At 43.5% G+C, this 19,564-nt stretch overlaps 1 protein-coding gene across 6 annotated transcripts in view; it reads left to right on the forward strand.

Annotated features, from left to right (window-relative positions):
- Positions 1-11,370: 11,370 nt before the first annotated feature.
- NPAS3 (neuronal PAS domain protein 3) overlaps positions 11,371-19,564 on the forward strand; it is a 959,011-nt gene continuing 950,817 nt past the window's right edge. For 5 of the 6 annotated variants that reach the window (XM_059879430.1, XM_059879431.1, XM_024982066.2 and 2 more), the window contains exon 1: positions 15,350-15,828. In XM_059879430.1, coding sequence (XP_059735413.1) covers positions 15,779-15,828 — 50 coding nt within the window. In that variant the 5' untranslated portion in view covers positions 15,350-15,778. Of the gene's footprint in view, positions 11,472-15,349; positions 15,829-19,564 lie in introns of those variants that run through there. The other variant, XM_059879434.1, reaches the window with a different exon arrangement.

A 19,564-nucleotide genomic window follows, 5' to 3' on the forward strand; every position in this document is an offset into this window, starting at 1 on the left:
AAGTCCCTGGCCAGGTTAAAATCCAGGCACTGAGTTTCAAGTTTTCCCTCTCCGGACCCCTAACATACAATGTAGAACATGGAGTTTTCTAAACGATTATTAAAATATCCGAGTTTCTCTATAACTTTCAAATCGTAACAACAAAGTGTGTAATACTGAAATGTGCTTGGAATGAAACCTGGAGTTAAAGGTTTAAAAGGAGCTCAAGTTGAAGGTAAGAGAATCTTTGGCAGAAAATGATTGGAGGGAGCAAGTCATTTTATAGATGTATCTTGTCTCTGTCCAGAACCAGGTTGTAAATATTAAGACATCTGAGATGACCAACAGAAAGATGTCTCATTCTCAAACTGGTGAATCCTGGCAACCATTCTGTCAATGAAACGGGTGGTTGAGATTTTCTAGAGTCCATGTTCTTACTATAAACAACCTTGATCCTTGATACTTCTCCTTCATATTCTGAATATGGGCCAAAAGAACAATAGTTGACCACATTACTATGGAATAAATAATATCTGAACATTTGCCAGGGTTTAATTCTTTGTCACCAATCAAATTTAAAGTACACCTCACCATACAAGATTCCTTATTACACTACAATTCAAAAAATGTTGTTGTCTTCTTTCTTTTTTAAAAAAATGAAATGTAATCACATTTTACTAGTATATCCCAAACATTTACATGAGAGAGAAATAAACTATCTTACATCAGCAATTATTAACTTGGGTTTTTGTTAAGCAAAACTAAAGTGATTTCATATATAGTATATTTTCCTTCTGAAATGTTCAATATTTCTTTTTTTATAAAAAGTTAAAAATAAAAATCATAATAAACTGAGATCTTCAGCATCAAAGCAGTTTCCAAGTGGAAATGCTCCATATCATTCTCCAAAATGAAACAAAATAAGATTGGCAGAACTTTGAAATTTGAACAGTTGGGTTTGCTATTCCCCCCTCCCCGCCCATATATAAATAACTTACAATTCTCAATGAATCTTCTCAAGTTTATAGTTTCCTTTCATGGTAACCATACAAATCACTTTTTAAGAGGGATCATTTCTCAATCAAAATCAGTAAAGTTAGAAAAGAGTTATGTTGGTATCTTACCTTCATGCAAAGATACACAGATAACATTTCTCTGATACACATCCTTTCTTGATTCCTCTGAGACAAAAACACTGGAAAGCTGTCTCTGTAAATAAGTCAGCCAAGAAGCTGCTGCTTCTACAACTTCCATCAAATATGTATCTCAGAGTTGGGATATAATTCTTGAGCAAGATTATTTTAAATTCCATAATAAATGATTAATTCTTCAGGAGTTTATCATCTCTTTGAGATATGCCTTGGATTATGAATACTAATAACAAGTAGTGATTTAACTTCAAAAGACTGTTACTCTCCTCCTTTTGGGCTGTGTCTTGAGCAGCTGTCCAGGGTACTTAAAATTAATTAGTGTAAATACTTAAATTACAGATCTTTCCCTTTTTCTTGTGCATTGTGGGTTTTGAGAAACTGGAGATGCTTTGCACAAATAACTCAGCTTGTTTTTCCATTTTGAACAAGATTTTAAAATCCTCCAGCCTGAGAATAATGATGAATGATATAGAAAATATTTGTAGTTGCCTGTGAAGCTGTGTTAGAAAGATTGTATAACACTTTAAAAATGGTGTTACGGTATTTTGCTTATGGTATAGAGATAATGTGGTTAAATATTATGTCTACATAATATATGAACTTAAAGGGCATTGATTCCAGTTCTTTACCTGAGTTTCTAGAAGGTGGTCACTTTGTTCTGCCAAGATATGTCCCAAGTGTGGGAGGCTCAGCACCTTCAGAGGTGGCCCTCTTCAGGTTCTGAACAGTGGAAAACCTCTTTCTGCTATGGAACTTAATCTAGCTCTGAGTTTCATCTTTATATCTTTCTGAAGTATCAGTCTGATTTATGTATTCCCATCTTTTTTCTGGAGAACAGAGGCAAAATGAAGTTCCTGGCCCCAGATCATCAACATTAAGTATTGGAATACCTACTTCCTGGGTGACAATATAAGAAGGCAAAACATATATTTATGAGTTCCACATGAAGTTAAAATTGTAAGCACATTCTTAATAATCCATTCATGATTTGATAGTGAAGCAACACATAATTGCAAAGTGTGTTTTCACTCTTTTAAAAAAACATAGCAAAAAGAAAGTTTAAACCTTTCCTTATTGGTCATAATAATAACTTAAGACAGCAGTTCTCAAAGTGTGGGCTGAGGCCCTTTTCAGGGCGTCCATGAAGTCAAAACTATTTTAATAGACTATAATAACGCTAACAACATAATAAATAGTTGCCTTTTTCGTTGTGGATATATCACTGTGGATGCTGACGGTACAAAAGCAAAGGTGAGTAAAACTGCTTGGGCATCAACACGAATCAAGCGAGTAGCACCAAACTGCACCAGGAGTCACTGTGTTCTCCCCTGCCGCACATTCACAGTAAACAGCTGCCAGATTCATTTGAGAACATCCTTGATGAAGCTGTAAGAATTATTAACTTTATTAAATCTGGACCCTTGAACATGTATCTTTAAATATCCTTTGTGATGAAATGGGAGGTGTTTATAAAGCCCTTTTGGTGCATATCTATAAGTATCTCAAAATATCCTTGTACTGCTGTTTTTGTTGCAAGCTGAACTAGCCACTTTTTTTTTTAATGAAACACTATTTGAAAGAACAACTGACAAACTATAGCTATTTAGATGTGAGTATCTGATGGACATTTTCTTGAAAATGAACAAAATGTGCCTGTCCTTTGAAGATACAACTTTCAGTATTTGGCTACCAATAATAGTATTTGAGATTCCAAGTGAAAATTAGAATTTTATGAAACTTGTATCTGCCATTGTGAGCTTGACAGCTTCCCAATAAGTAAAGGCTTTATATACTAATTCAAATCAGAATAGTAGAGATACTAGCACATGTGATTTTTATTGATATTGTATAATGAAATCTGTTAACCTTTGGAAGATCTATGTTAATGTTTTAAAAATTATCACTGCATATGATACAGAGCCATGCATGAACAAAAATTCTACAGGTCAATGAATTTCAATGATTAGAATGTGAAACATTTCTTAATGTGACTTCAGATTCCATATTACAGCTAACTTTTAGAAATTATTACTTGTTGAGAGTTGGTATAACAGTAGAGAAGATATTCACAATTATATGTTAAGGTTCTTAAAATTTGACTTACCTCTTTTCTAACTTCATATCTATGTGAAGCTAGATTTTCTTTACCAAAACAACTAATTGTAACAGACTAAATGCAGAAAAAATATGGGGATCTGGTTGTCTTCTATTAAACCAGAGGTTAAAACAAAACAAATATAAAACATCACTCTTCTTTTTTCCCTTTTTTTGGAAACAGTAGTTAATTTTTACAATGAAAAGTGTTATCTTAACATGTAATGAGTATTATTTTTTAAATGAACTAATAAGAAAAATTTGCATATATGTGTTAATTTTGACTACATTAAATATTGATAGATGTGATATACATAATCCAAAGCTCTTTGAGTGGCCTCCAAATGTTTAGGAGTTAAAGGAGACTTGAGACAAAAATGTTTGTGAATCATCGTTCCAAGGAACACTCTGGTGAAAGATTATAGTTATCCTTACCCTTATTAACTTCAAAAGATTGGAAATAAAACTGACATATTTGTTTCCAATAATAACCAGTACAATAGCAAATCTGTAATCCACTATTTTATGTCTAAGCATATCTTTTAAAGAATCTTTATTTAATGTTCTTTAATCAAAAATTGTTTATAATATGAAAGTTGATAACAATTGTTGTTGAGAACCATACCAACCGGATATATTTCTTATAACAAGAATGATGGATAGGATACTGCACTGCATACTTTTTTTCAGTTTTCTTTAAAAATTGTTTTATTTTATACTGAAGAATAGTTGATTTACAATGTTATGGTAGTTTCAGGTATATGGCAAAGTGATTCAGTTATACCTATACATATATCTATTCCTTTGCAGATTCTTTTCTTATATAAGTTATTACATAGTATTGAGTATAGTTTCCTGCGCTATGCAGTGGATCTTGTTGATGATCTATTTTATATACAGTAGTGTATATATGTTAATCCCAACTCCTAATTTATCCCTCTCCCAACACCTTTCCCCTTTTGTAACTGTAAGTTGTTTTCTGTGAGTCTGTTTCTGTTTTATAAATAAGTTCATTCATATCATGTCTTTTAGATTTCACATATAAATGATATCATATGGCATTTGTCTTTGTCTGGCTTACTTCACTTACTATGATAATCTCTAGGTCCTATACATTTTGCATATGATCAACGTCAGAGGTTATCTTCCCTTTGTGTAATGCTAAATTTTAGGACTCTAGGAAAAGTGCACTGGACTTTCGGAAATGCTTGCAGTATTTCTATCTGGTGTCTTTCTTGACTTTGATCAACAAAGTTAGTCACTTAGAATTGCAGGTGTCTTGTAGAAGAATTTAAAATAAATAGACTTATCAACATTCATAAACAGAGCATGAAAGTATTTCAATACTTACATGGGTAACTTTCAAGACCTTTCTTATCTCCAAAGAAGAGAACTTGGGAGAGATCTTAAGAGACTGTCCCCATGGTGATGACTACCTTTCATGGAGTAATGAACTGTACTAAGTGCTTCATGCACTTTATGTCATTTAAACCCTACCACAATCCTTTGAGAACTACATATATTACAAAGAAAGGAGCAGAGGCTTGGTGAAAATAAAGAAATTGCTTGAAGTCACCCAGCTTGCAAATGGTAGAACTGTAATCAAACCCGGAGTGCAAACCCATATATATAATTTGGCTGCACCAGGTCTTGCAGTATGTGGAATCTTTAGTTCTGGTATGCAGATTCCCAGTTGTGGCATGTAGGATCTAGTTCCCTGACTAAAGATCAAACCCAAGCCTCCTGCCTTGGGAGCATGGAGTCTTAGCCACTGGACCACCAGGGAAGTCCCCCGAAGTGCATGATTTTTACCCCCAGCTCCTGACTGCATTTTATTTCTCGGCTCATCTGGTTCAAGGCCCAATCTCCCATGCCATTTTTGTACACTTTATGTAAATCTGTTGTTGCCCTTAGGACACTTTATTTATTTATATATTTATTTCTTTATATATTTACTTCTGCTAATAAACTCTTAACCCCCTGAAGGAAGGAATGGTCCCTGAAACCCCACCATGCAAAGCAAATCCATTTTTGCTGGCCTGAATGAATACCAGGTTAAGTAGTAGAATCTAAGAGAGCTTAAAGAACTTGCCCTTCACTGTTTCATCAGTGTATAGCAAAGTTGGGATCTAAAGTTAGACCTCCCAACTTACCTCTATCTTAAACACTGCAGGCCAGGCCAGTGGTTCTAAAATATGATGTGGGGACCAATTGTATCACCTAGGAATTTGTTAGAAGTGCAAATTATTATTAATAATATTAGCCCCACCCCAAATCCTACTGAATATGAGCTTGTAAAGGGAAGGCCCAGAATTTTGTGCTTTAATAAGCCCTTCTTGCGATTCTGGTATATGTTCAAGTTTGAGAATCACTCCTCTAGGTGAAGAGACATAACAGTTTAATAAAAACAGAGTGGTTGACATAGCATTTGTCATTGTAGTCTTGTCTGATTCTTTGCAACCCCATGGACTGCAGCATGCCAGGCTTCCCTGTCCTTCACCATCTCCAGGAGCTTGCCAAACTCATGTCCATGGAGTTGGTGATGCCATCCAACCATCTCATCCTCAAGACATGATAATTTAATAAAAACAGAGTGGTTTACACAGCATGGAGTGTAATAAAACTGTTTGATTTGCTATGTGGTTAGGTTTATAAAATATCCCATCCTACTGAAAATTAAAAAGTCAAGTAAAAACTCATCTAGTATGGTTATTTTCATTAAAACAAAAATCCAAAGCAATTAGTCACTCCTTGAATCAAGCATGCAATGAATTAATATTTTTGCAATTAATGAGAAAATTAAGTGAAGAAAAGAGTCTATTGGCTATTTGAGTATACCTACCTGGAGGAATCAAGCTGAACAGAAATAAAATTTGCAGTTAGCACTAGGCATAATTTTCACTGGAACAGAAAGTAGCATGTTGCTGTTGGACTTGAAGTACAAGTCCCAACTTACATCTTAGTGGGTCCTTCCAAGTTCTAATTATGTTGACAGTCATAGAAGAAGCAAACTGGAACCAGCATTTGACACTCCTTTGTCATCCCAGGTAGATTTAAAATCAATCGTCTCCTAAAAATTAGAGATATTTCAGCTCCAAAATCAAATCCTTGATCATGAAAAAATAAGAGCAGCTTTTGAGATTGTTGTTTAAAGACAAATTAGTCTTTTAAATATGTTGAGACAATTTAGTTATTTTGCATGTAAGTCTAAGTTTAGCTTTAGTTAGATTCTATTGATTTGCACATGCTTTGGAATAATATCTCCACAATGTGTGAATATTCTAACTTAAAAAAAAATGGATTTGAGACCCTTTCTCACTCACATTAAAAAAAAAAAAATTTCTCTTCTACTGCCTGCTGCTGAATTCAGAAAACAGCTAAAGGATTTTTTTTTCTCTTTTAACTAAACTACTTCTTTTTCTAGCTAATATTTATAAAGTTCTCTAAGAATTAGTTAAGCCTAATAGTTAGAAATAGTATTTGATAAAGGCGGTAGTAATATTGAAAGGCCCAATCTCCCATGCCACTTTTATACACTTTATGTAAATCTTCAGTGCTCTCCTTATAGAGGTTATCAATGGACATACATATATGATAAATAATGATTTATTAGATATTCTCAATTCCTTAGTTTCTCCCCTGTAATATCAAGAAAGTCATTATTGTGAAGTTTATGTTATTTTTCTCTCCCCTGACATAGTTTTGCTTTTGACTGGATTAGGGGACATATTAATAGCATGGAAAATTTAGTATTAAGAGCTTGAATTCAATTTCAATTGAGGAGCAGAGGTGGAAAAATTTTTAAATCAAATGTTTACCCCCTCTACATAAGATAAAATCTCCTTCCCATGAAATGGGGGGACCTTAATTTTAATCCATAGCTTTTCCTACCATTAAGCCTTATGTCTCAGATTGTTATAGACCATTTCACATTTTTTTTTAATGGGAAAACAAATAAACAAAAAAACCCTACTGAAGCATGATCCCTGCAATAAAACACTTAGCATTTCAGAGTAAAGCATTTCCTACCTTATTCATTACATATGACATTTTCATTCTATTTATTTTTTTTATCTTATTCTGGTCTCTGTGTACTATTTTATTTCTCCTTAAACACCTGACTAGAGTAAAGCAAAAATTAGATACAATAAAGCTTTGTAGTTCTTCTCTCCTACCTGTCATTGGCAGCTTCTGACAGCCAATAATGAAAAGTCAAAGTCAAACCATTTAACTCTAAGTAAATGGAAATGAATTTCCAGAGAATAGATATTTTTATCATATGAGCAAAAGGCACAGTTGTACACTGACAACAAGGATAAAGATGTAAATATGTAATTGTGGTAGCTGTGTGTATATCATATGTATGTAATCAGAGTTAAAACATCATAAACTCCTCTTCTACATCTCAACATAACCTGATATGTACATTTTAGGTGGGGGAAGGGGGATGTACAATGAGAAAGTATACAGTTTAATGTTAACTGGAGCCCTTTGGGTTGGAATAGTGCCAAAGCAACTTTCAAAATATTTCAAAACAGCTGCCAGCATGTAAAGATTTTAACTGAAAGAGTAATGAAATCTGAATTACTAATGAGGGAATAAACATATTTTGCTTAAGGTCCTTAATGAACATAAAGATAAGAAGATCCAATAAGGAATTTGTCTCTCATGCATGCAAACCAAACTTCCAAATTTTTACATGTAAAGACAAAAACAGTGAAACAGACTTATCACATACATCCTAAAGTAACATACTGTGCAAGTCTTCTTTGCATAGTCTGTTTATTTCTATTTTAGAAAAGAAAGTTCCTGGAGGGCAGGAACCATATTAATTCTCTTAAATATGGATAGTTGAAAGCTTGGAACTTTGAAGTTGAATGTGCTCATTAAACTCTACTTTAATAGTATCAAGTATAATTGAAGTAGCTTCAGCATATCTCGTTTCAAATGTCCACCAGCAAATCTCACATCTTCTTTTGAGGGAGACAGGTTTGCCCTTTGGGCTTCCAGGAGAAACTTGCCCTCCAAGAAAGAAGGGAAGCGGGACCACATATTTCCAGACCAACTAGTCTGTAAAATAAGTAGTCAATAAAATATAATCGCCAGTCTTTTCTATTCATAGAATCAAAGATAAATTTAAAAAGAAGGATGATATGGTCTATAAATGCAACTCATTGATTGTGCAGAAAATATTTTAAAAGGGAAAATGTCTATTTTGGGCAAAGAGCATTTTACCGGTTTCTGGCACCTTGTAGCACATTTAAGGGCTGCCTGCTTATCCACCGGATCTAACCTGGAACATGGTATTACATACTGGAGTTAAACCATACATGGAAGCAGCTCTTACTGGCTGGGAACCACCTAGACGTCAGATGCCAGGCACAGGCAACACCCCCAATGGGCCAATAATTCAGACATGCTATTATATTGAAAGCCACTGTCTGCATATATGTGCCTTTTAAGCCTCATTGGTCAGCCCTTAACTGGACTTCATTTGCCTACAGGACTGCTGGCCTTGACCTTATGCAGTCAGAGAAGGAGAACTTTTCTCAACCCCTAGAACATTCTTGACCTCGCGATTATTAGCGCAAACTCCCATTTCTTTTCATAGGAAAGCTTGCGCTGAGCCAAGGGGTGGTATTAGAGATCTCTTCTCACCCAGCCCTGAGGATGAGAGGTGGGGTGGGGAGAGCCCGGAAACTGGAGTCTACTCGAAAGGCCTGGCCCGGCCGCAGTGCTCCTGGTGGGAAGAGGCCCTCCCACGTCTGTGACCTGACCCCTCCCCGGTGGCTTTCCACCTACCCCTGTGCACCTGCCCTCTCAATAGAGCCCCGACTCGCGCCGGTTCAGTGACTTCGTGTTTGGCCACTGCACAAGTAACTGTTAATAGCTCTGAATGAAATGCCTTTAAACTAGGAAAAGGCCCTCTTCCTAGGAAGGAGGTAGACAGGACCTCGGTTAGATCTTCAACTAACTCGTCACGCCACAGATGCTCATTACGATTCTTTTTACGTGCAACATGTGGGGGACGAAGCAGTTTCATATCTCCTGGTATTATCTGCCGTCCAAAGCATTTTCTTTGAGAGGAAAATGGAAACGCAGCTGCGCCGTGGGCCCGGCCAGCCAGAGCTGGGGCTCCCTCCCTCTGTCTCCCTGCGGCTGCCGGGCTCGGGCGGCTCCTCCGGAAACTGACTCGGGTTAGGGGAGCAAAGAGGTTGCGCCGCCAGCGCGGGACGCTGCCCGGGCGCGGACCGGTCTTTGTGCCGCTGGGCTGTTTTCCCGGAGTCACGAGGATGGAAGGGGAGCCCAGGTCTGCGGCCAGGGCAGGCGTCTGGCCCCCAGACCTGGTGCGGGGACGCAGGGCCCGGCAGTCTCTACCACTCTCGTCCTTGGCAACTTCTGGCCAATCGGCCCAGCCCCTCTGGGTCCCAGCGGCAGGCTGAGCCCCAGGCCCAAAGGGTTAAGCAGGTGCCTCGCCCGGCGAGGCGCTATTGGCCGAGGGTCGGGCGGCGCGGCCGCGGCCACCACGCTCCGCCGAGCCCAAGTTGTGTTCGCGCGGCGGGCGCGGCGGCCAGTCGTTCTCCCAGCTGCCAGGCCCGGGCCTTTGCGCGCGGGGCGAAGAGTCGAGAGAATGAGATGGGGGAAACCAACAGCAATACCAGCAAAGCGTCCTGGGGGTAGGGGCGCGCCAGAGGAGGGGAGCCCACGCCCCGCGTTGCTCAGGGGCTGCACCCTCCGCCAGGCAACTCCGGTCCAGTTTCGCGATCCGGAAGGAAGAAGGAGGAAGTGGGGCCACGCGGGGGTCCCAGGCGGGGGGTGGGGGTAGCCATTCACTCCTCACTGTCCCCACCCATTATACAGGCGAGAAGGAGTGCAAGTTGTCATTAAAAAGGCGCGCCCAAACCACGGCATCCCGCCTTACCCCCTAAAGAAACACTGATGTAACAATGTGGAGAAGTAACTGGAAGGCACGAGAAAATAAATGCACGTGTTTTCTCTTTTTGTTTCCCTGGTGGTTGGAATTTGCAGAGTTCGCCCCAGCTGTGGCTGCTAATTTATTCGTTTCATCGTTTGAAAGGGGCGTATAGAGACGGATCACCAGGGGCACAACCGGCTCCCTTTAGCTGGACCTACAGTCCCCACCTCACAAGTTTGTCCAAGACCAACATGCCCGCCCACCAGGAGCGAGGAGAGTCCCTTCTTATGAAGGGTTGAACAAACTCTCCGTTGCACAAAAGCGCCCCCCCCCCTTCCTCCTTTGCACACCATCCCTCCTTGATAAGCATCAAGTTCTCCAGTAGTCCAACTTGCAGTTGGCAACCCTCGCGCTGCCTAGCGTACAGAAGACCGGTAGAGTGAGGGGTCCTGTCCGGGAGGGGAGAATCTGCGCCCCCATTCCTGCACACGCGGGCTGGAGTCCAGGTTACTGGAAGCCGTGGGAGGCGCGAGCCTGCCTGGATGGTGGTTATTTCTCTAGAGAAAAGAGGGGGAGAGCGCGCGCTCGTCTTACACTTTGGGTCGGAAGTGCGCGGTGTGTGTGTGTGTGTGTGTGTGTGTGTGTGTGTGTGTGTGTGTGTGTGTGTTGAGGGGGCGGGAAAGAAAGGCACCCTCCGCTCGCAGCCCGTCATTCCCTTGCACCGGCCAAGTCCTCTCCAAGCCTCCCGGTGCATCCTTCCTCCGCCACCCCCTCCCCTTTTTCCCTCAGCTGGGCTCGCGCGGCGCAGCCCGAGCAGCCAGTGAGAGCAACATCCTGGAAAGAGGGGGGGAGCACCACCGCCCCCCAAAAGGGAAAAAAAGGCCCCACCCTGACACGTTTTGCTGTTTGCAAGTCCCTCGCACGCCCCCCCCCGCACCTCCTCCTCGCGCTTGCGGCACCCCCCCCCACCCCAGCCCGCTGCGCGCACATCAAAGCGCCTCTCCGCCGCGCACAGTGGCCGCGGCTCACTAATGGGATTGCAGGCTGGTGCCTGGCTCCGCTGCTGCCGCCGCCGCTGCTCGCGCTGCTGCTGCTGCCGCCGCCCGAGCCCCAGCCCGAGCCCCCGCCAGCCCGAGCCCAGAGCCGCCGCGCCCGGGGGCCGAAGCCGCGGCGATGATCCGAATATTTCCGGATTTCAGCGTGCAGGTGACGGCCGCGGCGGCCGGCGGAGCGGCCGCGGGGGTGCCGGCCGGCGCGGGCATGGGGAGGGCCGGCGCCGCGGCCAACGGCACCCCGCAGAACGTCCAGGGCATCACCTCCTACCAGCAGCGGTGAGTAGTCCCGCCTGGGCTGGGATAGTGTCCCCCGCTCCGGGGTGCTGGGGTGGGACTCACTTTGCCTCTTGTTTTAGGCGTTACAACACACATGCACATCGCCAGGGCTCACTTTGCTTGCCCCTCGTTCTATAGATAAGACAGAAAAAAATAATCATTCACAATTCAGACTGAAAGGCACTTAGTGTACCGGCGAAGTCGAATCACCCTGTGCGTTCTGCATGGCCCTAGATCCAGAGTCTCAGCCCCGCGTAGCCAAGGAGTTAGAGCGAAGTCTGAGACACAGCACAAGGTGCTTTTGCAAAGTTTTGGGATCCTTGTCCCCTTCGGCGGAATTTTCTCAATGCTTCTGCCGGGTGCGGACCCGAGCGGACGGGCAGCCAGGGGGGCAGTTGATCACCTGAGGCTGATTGATCATTTGTTTCCAAACAGAATGGGACCGGTTTTCAGGAGAAGCTGTAGACTTGCAATTCTACATAATAGTGTTATCTTGTCACCTGTTACTACAGGGAAATAGAGCAAGAAATCCGAGTCTCCTTGGCGCTGTTAAGTATTCATTTTAAACGTATTATAATGCAAATGATAAGATTCAGAGATACAAGTTAGGAAGCAAATTTTACAAAGTTAGGTTAGATAGTAAGAAGGAAGTTTTCAAGTATTTCTTGTTTGCATTTCTTTCAAACATTTATAGATTTAAAAAAAAATTATGGGTGTGACATTGAAATAGGAAACATCATTTGATTCAATTAGGAAAGAAAGGGGGAAGATATTACCACCAGCACCACCAACAGCCCTAGAACCCTGAAGTTTTTCCTTAAGGACAACTTGCGATGTTTCAAGATTTTATCAAAAATGTAATCCACAAAAATGTGCTGAGAAAAACTAACAATGTAGTATGAAAGGTAAGCTTCCCATTTGTGGGATTCAGTTTTAGAAGAGATGGGAGGAAAAAAAAAAGAACACATGAAAGTGTGAAATTAAATATTTGTGTTTCCCAGATTGCACACGATTAAACATCTGAGAGATTTGCCAATGGCATTTAACTTAAAATATACACAATGCATAATTCAAATAAGAGCTCCTATTTTTACCTTGTATTTCAAACTTCATTGATTTGAGAACCTTTGATTTGAACCAACAGTGTTTAAACTGAAAAGGTTAAGATAATCTATCACTGCCATATTTTGTGCCTTCTAACCAATGGCTCAGCGACCAGAGCAGGTTTTGCATAACACACTGAATGTTTTCCAAGTTGATGCCCTGTATTGCATATATTCTGTAGAGGACTTCATTATATGCTCTGAGTATTGTCAGAAGTTTTAAAAAGAGAATCTTAAAAATAAGTCAAAAAGAGACTATTCCTTGTTAAAGAGATTTTAAAATTTATTTTAGTCTTGTTTTAGTTCAGTGATTACAAGAACCTTTAATACAAAAGATCTGGGAATTTTTCAAACATAAAGGACCAGGAAAGAATTAGATTTTCCTTCTCATGATTCAGGTATAGTTTTTTTTTTTTTTTGTCACTTATAAAACATTTAAATGACAATAGAATACATCGGTCACTTTAGGAAGTGCAGGCAGTAGTCACAATAGTGTGGTCTCTGAAGTAGGGAGTCAAGGGTCAGAAATGTCAGAAGGCCTTTGGACGATTTCAGGGAACTCTGGGGAACTTCAAGTAACCCTTAAGATATGAACTGGGCATAAGAAGTGGTCATAAATTTCCAGCTTTTATGTTTATTCTCTGAGTGTTGGTGTGTTACCATGAAGATCTTCCCAGGGCTAATTGTCCTGCCAGTCAGGAGCACCCAAGGGTAATCCTCCATGGTCCCCTACTCTGACCCTGAAAGTGCTGCAATGCTTCCACCTTCATCTTTGAATTGGGGCCACTTTATCAAGTCTCTGAATCCCACTGCAGTTCTAAAGATTAAAGCTTTAAAAAGAATCAACTCTAAACTTTAGCCTGTGGGATGTCCTGTTCCCTTCTCTTTTTTTATGTTCTCTCATGTTGACAGAAGAGAAGGTGCTAGCTGTGAAAAATGTAGCTCTCCATTTCATTACTCAGATATGACAACACCTGTTACTACTTTTAATTTTAGTTAATTTGGGGACAGGGGGATGAGTCATGTGGGAGGGCTAGAAGGTTATTGGCATGGTTTTAGTCACAAGTCCCCTGTCCTCTGGAATTTTATTGGGAATGTGGGCCACCTACTTGTTAGGCAGTAGGGGCTGTGAAGGGTAGACTTTAGTTTCCACCTCAAGACCTGGATATGTCTGTTATATATAATAAATGGTAACATCATTTTACAAAAAAAAAAAATGCATTAACTTCCTTCGGAGAGTTTGATGAGGAAGTGACAGGCATAAGGGGGTTTTCAAGCAAAGAGTCACCTGTTGGGAGAATACAAGCTTCTCTCATTTGTCATTTTTTGGTAGAAACGCCCTAAGCTGACTGTCTTGCAGCCAGAACTTCCAAGCAGGCAACTTTTCCCTCTGTCTTCCAGCCCATATATATTTTGTACTTTATACTCTCCACTTCATTTTTCAATCACTCTCATCTTCTCCTACCTGTAGAGTGTACTCCAAAGAGAACTCAAACATCATCATGCAGATTAAACACGTCTGCCACGAAAAACACTTAGGTTTTCCAAGTTTCTGACTCTCAGCCCCACTATACTGAAATGGTAGCACTGAGAGTCTGTTTTTTCTTAAGTTTAAAGTAAAATGCAAAGCATTTTCTTAAGTTTAAAGTAAAATGCAAAGCCTCTCCTAGAATTGATGTTTTCCGTCTGGCTCTCATTTATTCAGAGTAGAAATACTTTGGGAGTCCTTTCTACTTTCCTGGGTGACACATGACTGATCCAAGTCTCTGCCTAAAAAGCTGCCCACATCGTGCAGAGCGGTTTAGTGGAGAAAAATCTCTGACCAAGTGCCACCTAGGCAATAAGATTCCAGCACTGGCCCTGCACCGAGTGGCCCTTTCTCTAGGCCTCTCTGAGCTGTAAGATAAGGAGGCGGCTGGGCTGGATCCCGGAGGGCCCGAAGTCCGATCTGGTCCCAGGTGCCCAGTCGGGAGAAGCGTTTTATCTAACGGCGTTTAAACTCCTGGGGATTCACTTGTGAACCCTGGGGTCTGCACACTTGATACCTGCGTGAATAATGCAGATTGCTCCGGGCTTGGAAATGCTGCTGAGAGAGCCCGAGCCACAAGGTAGCCTGTGCCGCCGCTCCGCCCGCCCAGAGGGGCTCTCCGGGCCTCTCCGCCCGCGCACCCCACCCGCTTGTCCCCGAAGGCGCGCCCGGGACGCCGCGTTGCCTTGCCCGCTGCCCTGGGCCTCCCAGTTCCTCTCTCTCTTGTTTCTTTCCTCCTGGCCGCGATACTCCAGAGAAGGGAAGTGTTCGAAACTGCAACTGAGTGGCGTTGTTGCGCCGGCAGCCGAGCTTCCCAGTCCCCCAACGAGAGAGAGAGGAGAGAGAGAGACACGGAGAGAGGGAGAGAGAGAGCGCGCGAGAAGGGGGGGGTGTGTGTCTGCGTGCGAGAGAGCGCTCTGGAGCAAAGCAGCTGGAAAATGCCCAGAAATACTTTCACAGCGGTCAAGCTGGGAACCCCCCGCGCTTCCTCCCCCGCTCCCCGCCCCTCCCTGCCTAGGGCCCCCCACCGCCCCCCGCCGGGAGGGTGTGTGCCCCACCTGCCACCCGGCCGGCTCGGGGTGGCGGCGGCGGGGGTGACGGCGGGGGGTGTGGCGGCGCGCGAGGGCGAGAACCCTGAGGCGGTGGCGGCGGGGCCCTGGGCCGGGCTGCCCGCGGGGCCGCGCGGCCGCCTTCCCCCCTGCGCCCCCCCCCGCGCCGCCGCCTCCCCCTCCTCCTCCGCCGCCGCCGCCGGTCGCCTGTCTCCGCGCCGGGCATGTCTCGGGAGCCGGAGCGGCCCGGGCCGCGGGGGCTCTGCGACGCATGGACGGCGGCGGCGGCGCCCGGAGAGCAGGGGGAGGAGAAGGCGCAGGCGGCGGAGGAGGCGGCGACCTGCAGCGAGAGGCACCGGCGGCGCGAGGGGACGGCCGGCTGCCGGCTAGGCTCCGGCCCCTCTACTTTTCCGTAGCCTCCCCGCCTCAGCAGCACGGCCGCCGCCGCCGCCGCCGCCGCCGCCACGGCCACGGCCGCCGCCCGCCCGGCCGCCGCTGAGCGCAGCGCACGCCCGCACTCACTCCCGCCACCCCACGCACACGCACACCCCCCGCCCTCCCCACGCCCCCCGCCCCGGGAGTGGGGAGAGAGGCAAAAAGTAAGAGAGGAAAAAAAATAGCAGGAAGATGGCGCCCACCAAGCCCAGCTTTCAGCAGGATCCTTCCAGGCGAGAACGGTAACACTTTTCTGTTTATTGAACCTGCCGCCGGGGCGGCCGCTCCCGCCGCCGCCGCTGCCGCCTCCGCCGAGGTGGCGGGCCCCGCTCCGCAGCCCGCCTCCTGGGCCGCGAGCCCGCGGGAACCCGGTCTGCGGGCAGGCGGCTCCGCGGTCCCCGCGCGCATTGTCCGCCCGCGGCGGCTGCGGCAGAGAGCGGGCTCTCCGGCGGCGGCGGCGGCGGCGGCGCCAGGCTCTCCGAGCGGTCGCACCTCCTCGGCTCGGCGAATGGAGTGACTCGTTGACAGAAAAAAAAAGAAAAAAAAAAAAAAAAGAAAAAGCAGAAAAAAGAAAGAAAAAAGAAAAAGAGAGAAACAAAAACGAAGGGGCTGCCGTGTGGCGGGGAGCAACGGTGCGGGTGGGGGGGCCGGGGGATCCCCGGGGCCGCCGCAGGTCCCTTGGCAGCTGCTCTCTAGGAAGGAATGAGGCTGGGGAGGGGGAGGGCAGGCTGGCGAGCAGGGGAGGAGGAGGAGGAGGAGGAGGAGGAGGCCGGGGGCGGGGAGCGCGGAGCTCGCGCCAGGCCCGGACGGTGTCGCGGAGGGGCTTGTCTCCGCGCGGAGCCACTAGGCCGGGCCGGGCGGAGAGAGGCGCGCGGCCGCCTCCCCGCCGCCCGGGCTGCCGCCCCCAGCCTCGTCAACTTGTGGGTCTCCTGCTTTTGCCCTCTGTTCTCCTCCACTGCCCTCCTATTCACTCTCTTCTTCCACACCGCCCCCCCCCACCCCCTCATCCCCGAGGAAAAAAAGAAGAAAACCCTTCAGTCCCAATGAGCCAGCCAACAGCGAGATCCAAAATGTGCCAACAGTTGGAACATCTCTGTCCCGTTAGTTACTGTTTGCGGATCTGTGTTTTAAAAAGTTCCAGGGGAGAATTGCATATCCAGGCAGGGAGCTCAGCCGAGCATGTCTGTTTGAAGTTAGTTACACCGAAGCCAAAAGGGAAAGGGAGTTTGTCTTCACAATTTCCTTAACTGTCCTACGTGAGTGGCATTGTTAGATTTCAGAGTAACTAAGCACCCCTCCGCCCCACGTGGTTTTTCCCTCCTGCTGTCCACCCAGCCTACTTTGTTTGGACTCCTATTTGCTATTAATTGGCAGCGTTAATGACATTAATTGCATATAGCATATTGGTTTGAGCAAAGTGAATCTCTCTGTGTGTCTCAGAAGAGGAAATGCTCAGTGGGAAGTATGAAATGTTACCCATTGATTCCTGAGGAAAACAAATGCGGTTAGATGTGTCCACCCCCCGCCCCCGGCCCCCAACCAGCGATGTTTACTTTCCTCACAGGCTTAAGTGAACTTGAAAAGATGAGGGAAGTCCATAGTAGCAAGATTTAATTGTTTTGACGTGGGCAGTTTTATTTTTGATACAACATAGCATTAACCTGTAGTTTCCATCGAGTTGTTAAGGAGATATTTAAACAAGCTATTCCCTTAGAAAGCTTCACTTGCACTATTGCTTGTTTCCTTTATTCAGTAGGGACCGCAGAATTGTCAGGATTAAGGAAATAATTTCAAGTAGATACTTAAATGACTCATTCTAAACTCTAGCTAATTTCTGTATAAATCATGTACCTGGGAGTAAATCATACACAGTTCAGCTTTTAAAGATGTTAAAGATGGTTAGCATTAACTACCTGACAACTCATAAAGCTAAAACGAACATTTAGTCTTAAGTGTTTTATGAGAATTCACATATTAAGTACTTTACTTTTGCAGGTAAAAAAATTGCTTTTCAGAGCATTTGTGCAAAGCTTTTAATAATTATTTCGAATTTAACATGGTGATGAATACTTCTCGAAGTCAAAAGTTTATAATTGATTTCCTCCCTTCTTTCCTTTTCTTTGCCGCCTTCTTCCCTAGTTCTCTGGTAGTAAATGTATTTACTGGGATGGCCCCAGTAATCTCTCCAGCAGAGGCCTATTTGTGTGCCATTTTGGGAATTTCTCTGAGATAGGAATCTTGAAGATAGAATTAATTTCTAGAGGAAACTTCATAGCCTGTGCATGAGCGCGTTCTTTATCACCTGTCTCCATTTGGCATTCGAAGAAGGTAAATCAAAGTACGCGATTTGTTATTCTGCTCCACTTGAGAGCTGAACTAAATAACACTTGGTCTGAAATTCTGATTGAAGTTGTAGGAGGATATACTGTATTTAATTTAATGCCCTTTAATAGCATCTTCTTGTTCAGCTCGGATGCTGTCATTTTAAAGGTTGGATCTGAGAAGTTTTAACCTGTAGGGAGAGGGAGGAGTACTAAGGAGGTAGGGGCAGAAGGAGTGATACAGAGGAAAGGAAGAAAGGAGTTATAAACTAAATGTTTCAAACAGTAATAACCACAAACTTGGCCCATTATCCAAACAGTTGTTTTGTGCCCCGAGGGTTCACTTTGTTATTAGGGTTTTAAATGCTCTTAACACTTTTAAGTGTAAACATTACACATGTTCCTTGATTTGGTTTTGTAATGAGAAATGGGAAATCAGAGGATTGGTTCAGGAGGGGGTGTTTTTCATAGTTACTTGCTCAACTAAGTAGTCATTTTACCTTTATGTGGACTTTGTGCCTGGAACTTGTTGGTTAGTAGTGTGATTTCTCTGTAACAGTTGAACAGAAATACGTTTACAAAAGATGGTTTTCTGTGGACATGCTTTAAGTGACCTCCTCCCATTTACTTAAAACATGGTTTCCAAATCATTGATTTCTTGAAGGCTTTTATGGACACTATCTCTATTGTTTTTCACATATACCAGTATCAAAACTTGTAGAGAAAAAAAAAAAAAACCTTTTGAATTGTCTTGTTGTTTAGTTATGACATATCTGACCTGAGTTTAATAATACAGTACAAAAGTCATTTCCTCCTAATAATGTTTACAGAGTAAATTTTGGGAAAAGAAGTTTTTTCTTGATAATGTCTTATGTTATTATTTAGTATTCCTTAAATTCCTCTGACTCATACACGCAGAAAGTGTCTCTTTGGAGCCTGAAAGAACAAGTTGAAAACCTTGTGTATTAAAACTCATTTGATTAAAAACAAAACCAAACAACAATAACAAAAAAACTCCAGTAGGCTGCAAATTATATAGTACTACCACAGAGTTTTTCTACTATGTGGATGTAAAACCAAGAAAATTAGAAGTGTCAAGCATGTGATACGCCCATGCTGGTTTGCAAAGCATATTCCAGTAGCACAGGGCTTTTGGTTTAAAAAGTAAAGGTGGTGGTGGAGACTTTTTTGAAGGCATTTCTTTCTACAATGTAAGCTTAAACACAGAGTGATAAATGATGATATGTGTTGTCTAACACTTGCTTATATATAAATAGCTCCACAAGATTGCTTAAATGATAATCGAAAATATGAAATAGGATGGCCTTCATATCACAAGGCCAAGGGTCTACAAATGGAAAAACTGAAATAATGAAATATTTCCAAGGCAACAGACTGTCAACAAGAACTGTAATGCATGGGCATATCACAGAACCACCGGAGAGGATATTAGATTGTATAGCTCAGGAGCCAGGAGTTATAAAGACCTTTATTATGTAGGACCCTCCCACATTACAGCATCCTTTCCTATTTCCAATTTCTGATTTATAAATTGAGAGACACATAGCTACTTCAAATCTGTAATATGCCTGTTACTACATTTGATTTGTTATGAGCAAACTTGAATCCAACATTATTGGATGGTTTTGGTTAAAAA

Source organism: Bos taurus, chromosome 21 (genome assembly GCF_002263795.3).
Source record: "Bos taurus isolate L1 Dominette 01449 registration number 42190680 breed Hereford chromosome 21, ARS-UCD2.0, whole genome shotgun sequence".
NCBI lineage: Eukaryota > Metazoa > Chordata > Mammalia > Artiodactyla > Bovidae > Bos > Bos taurus.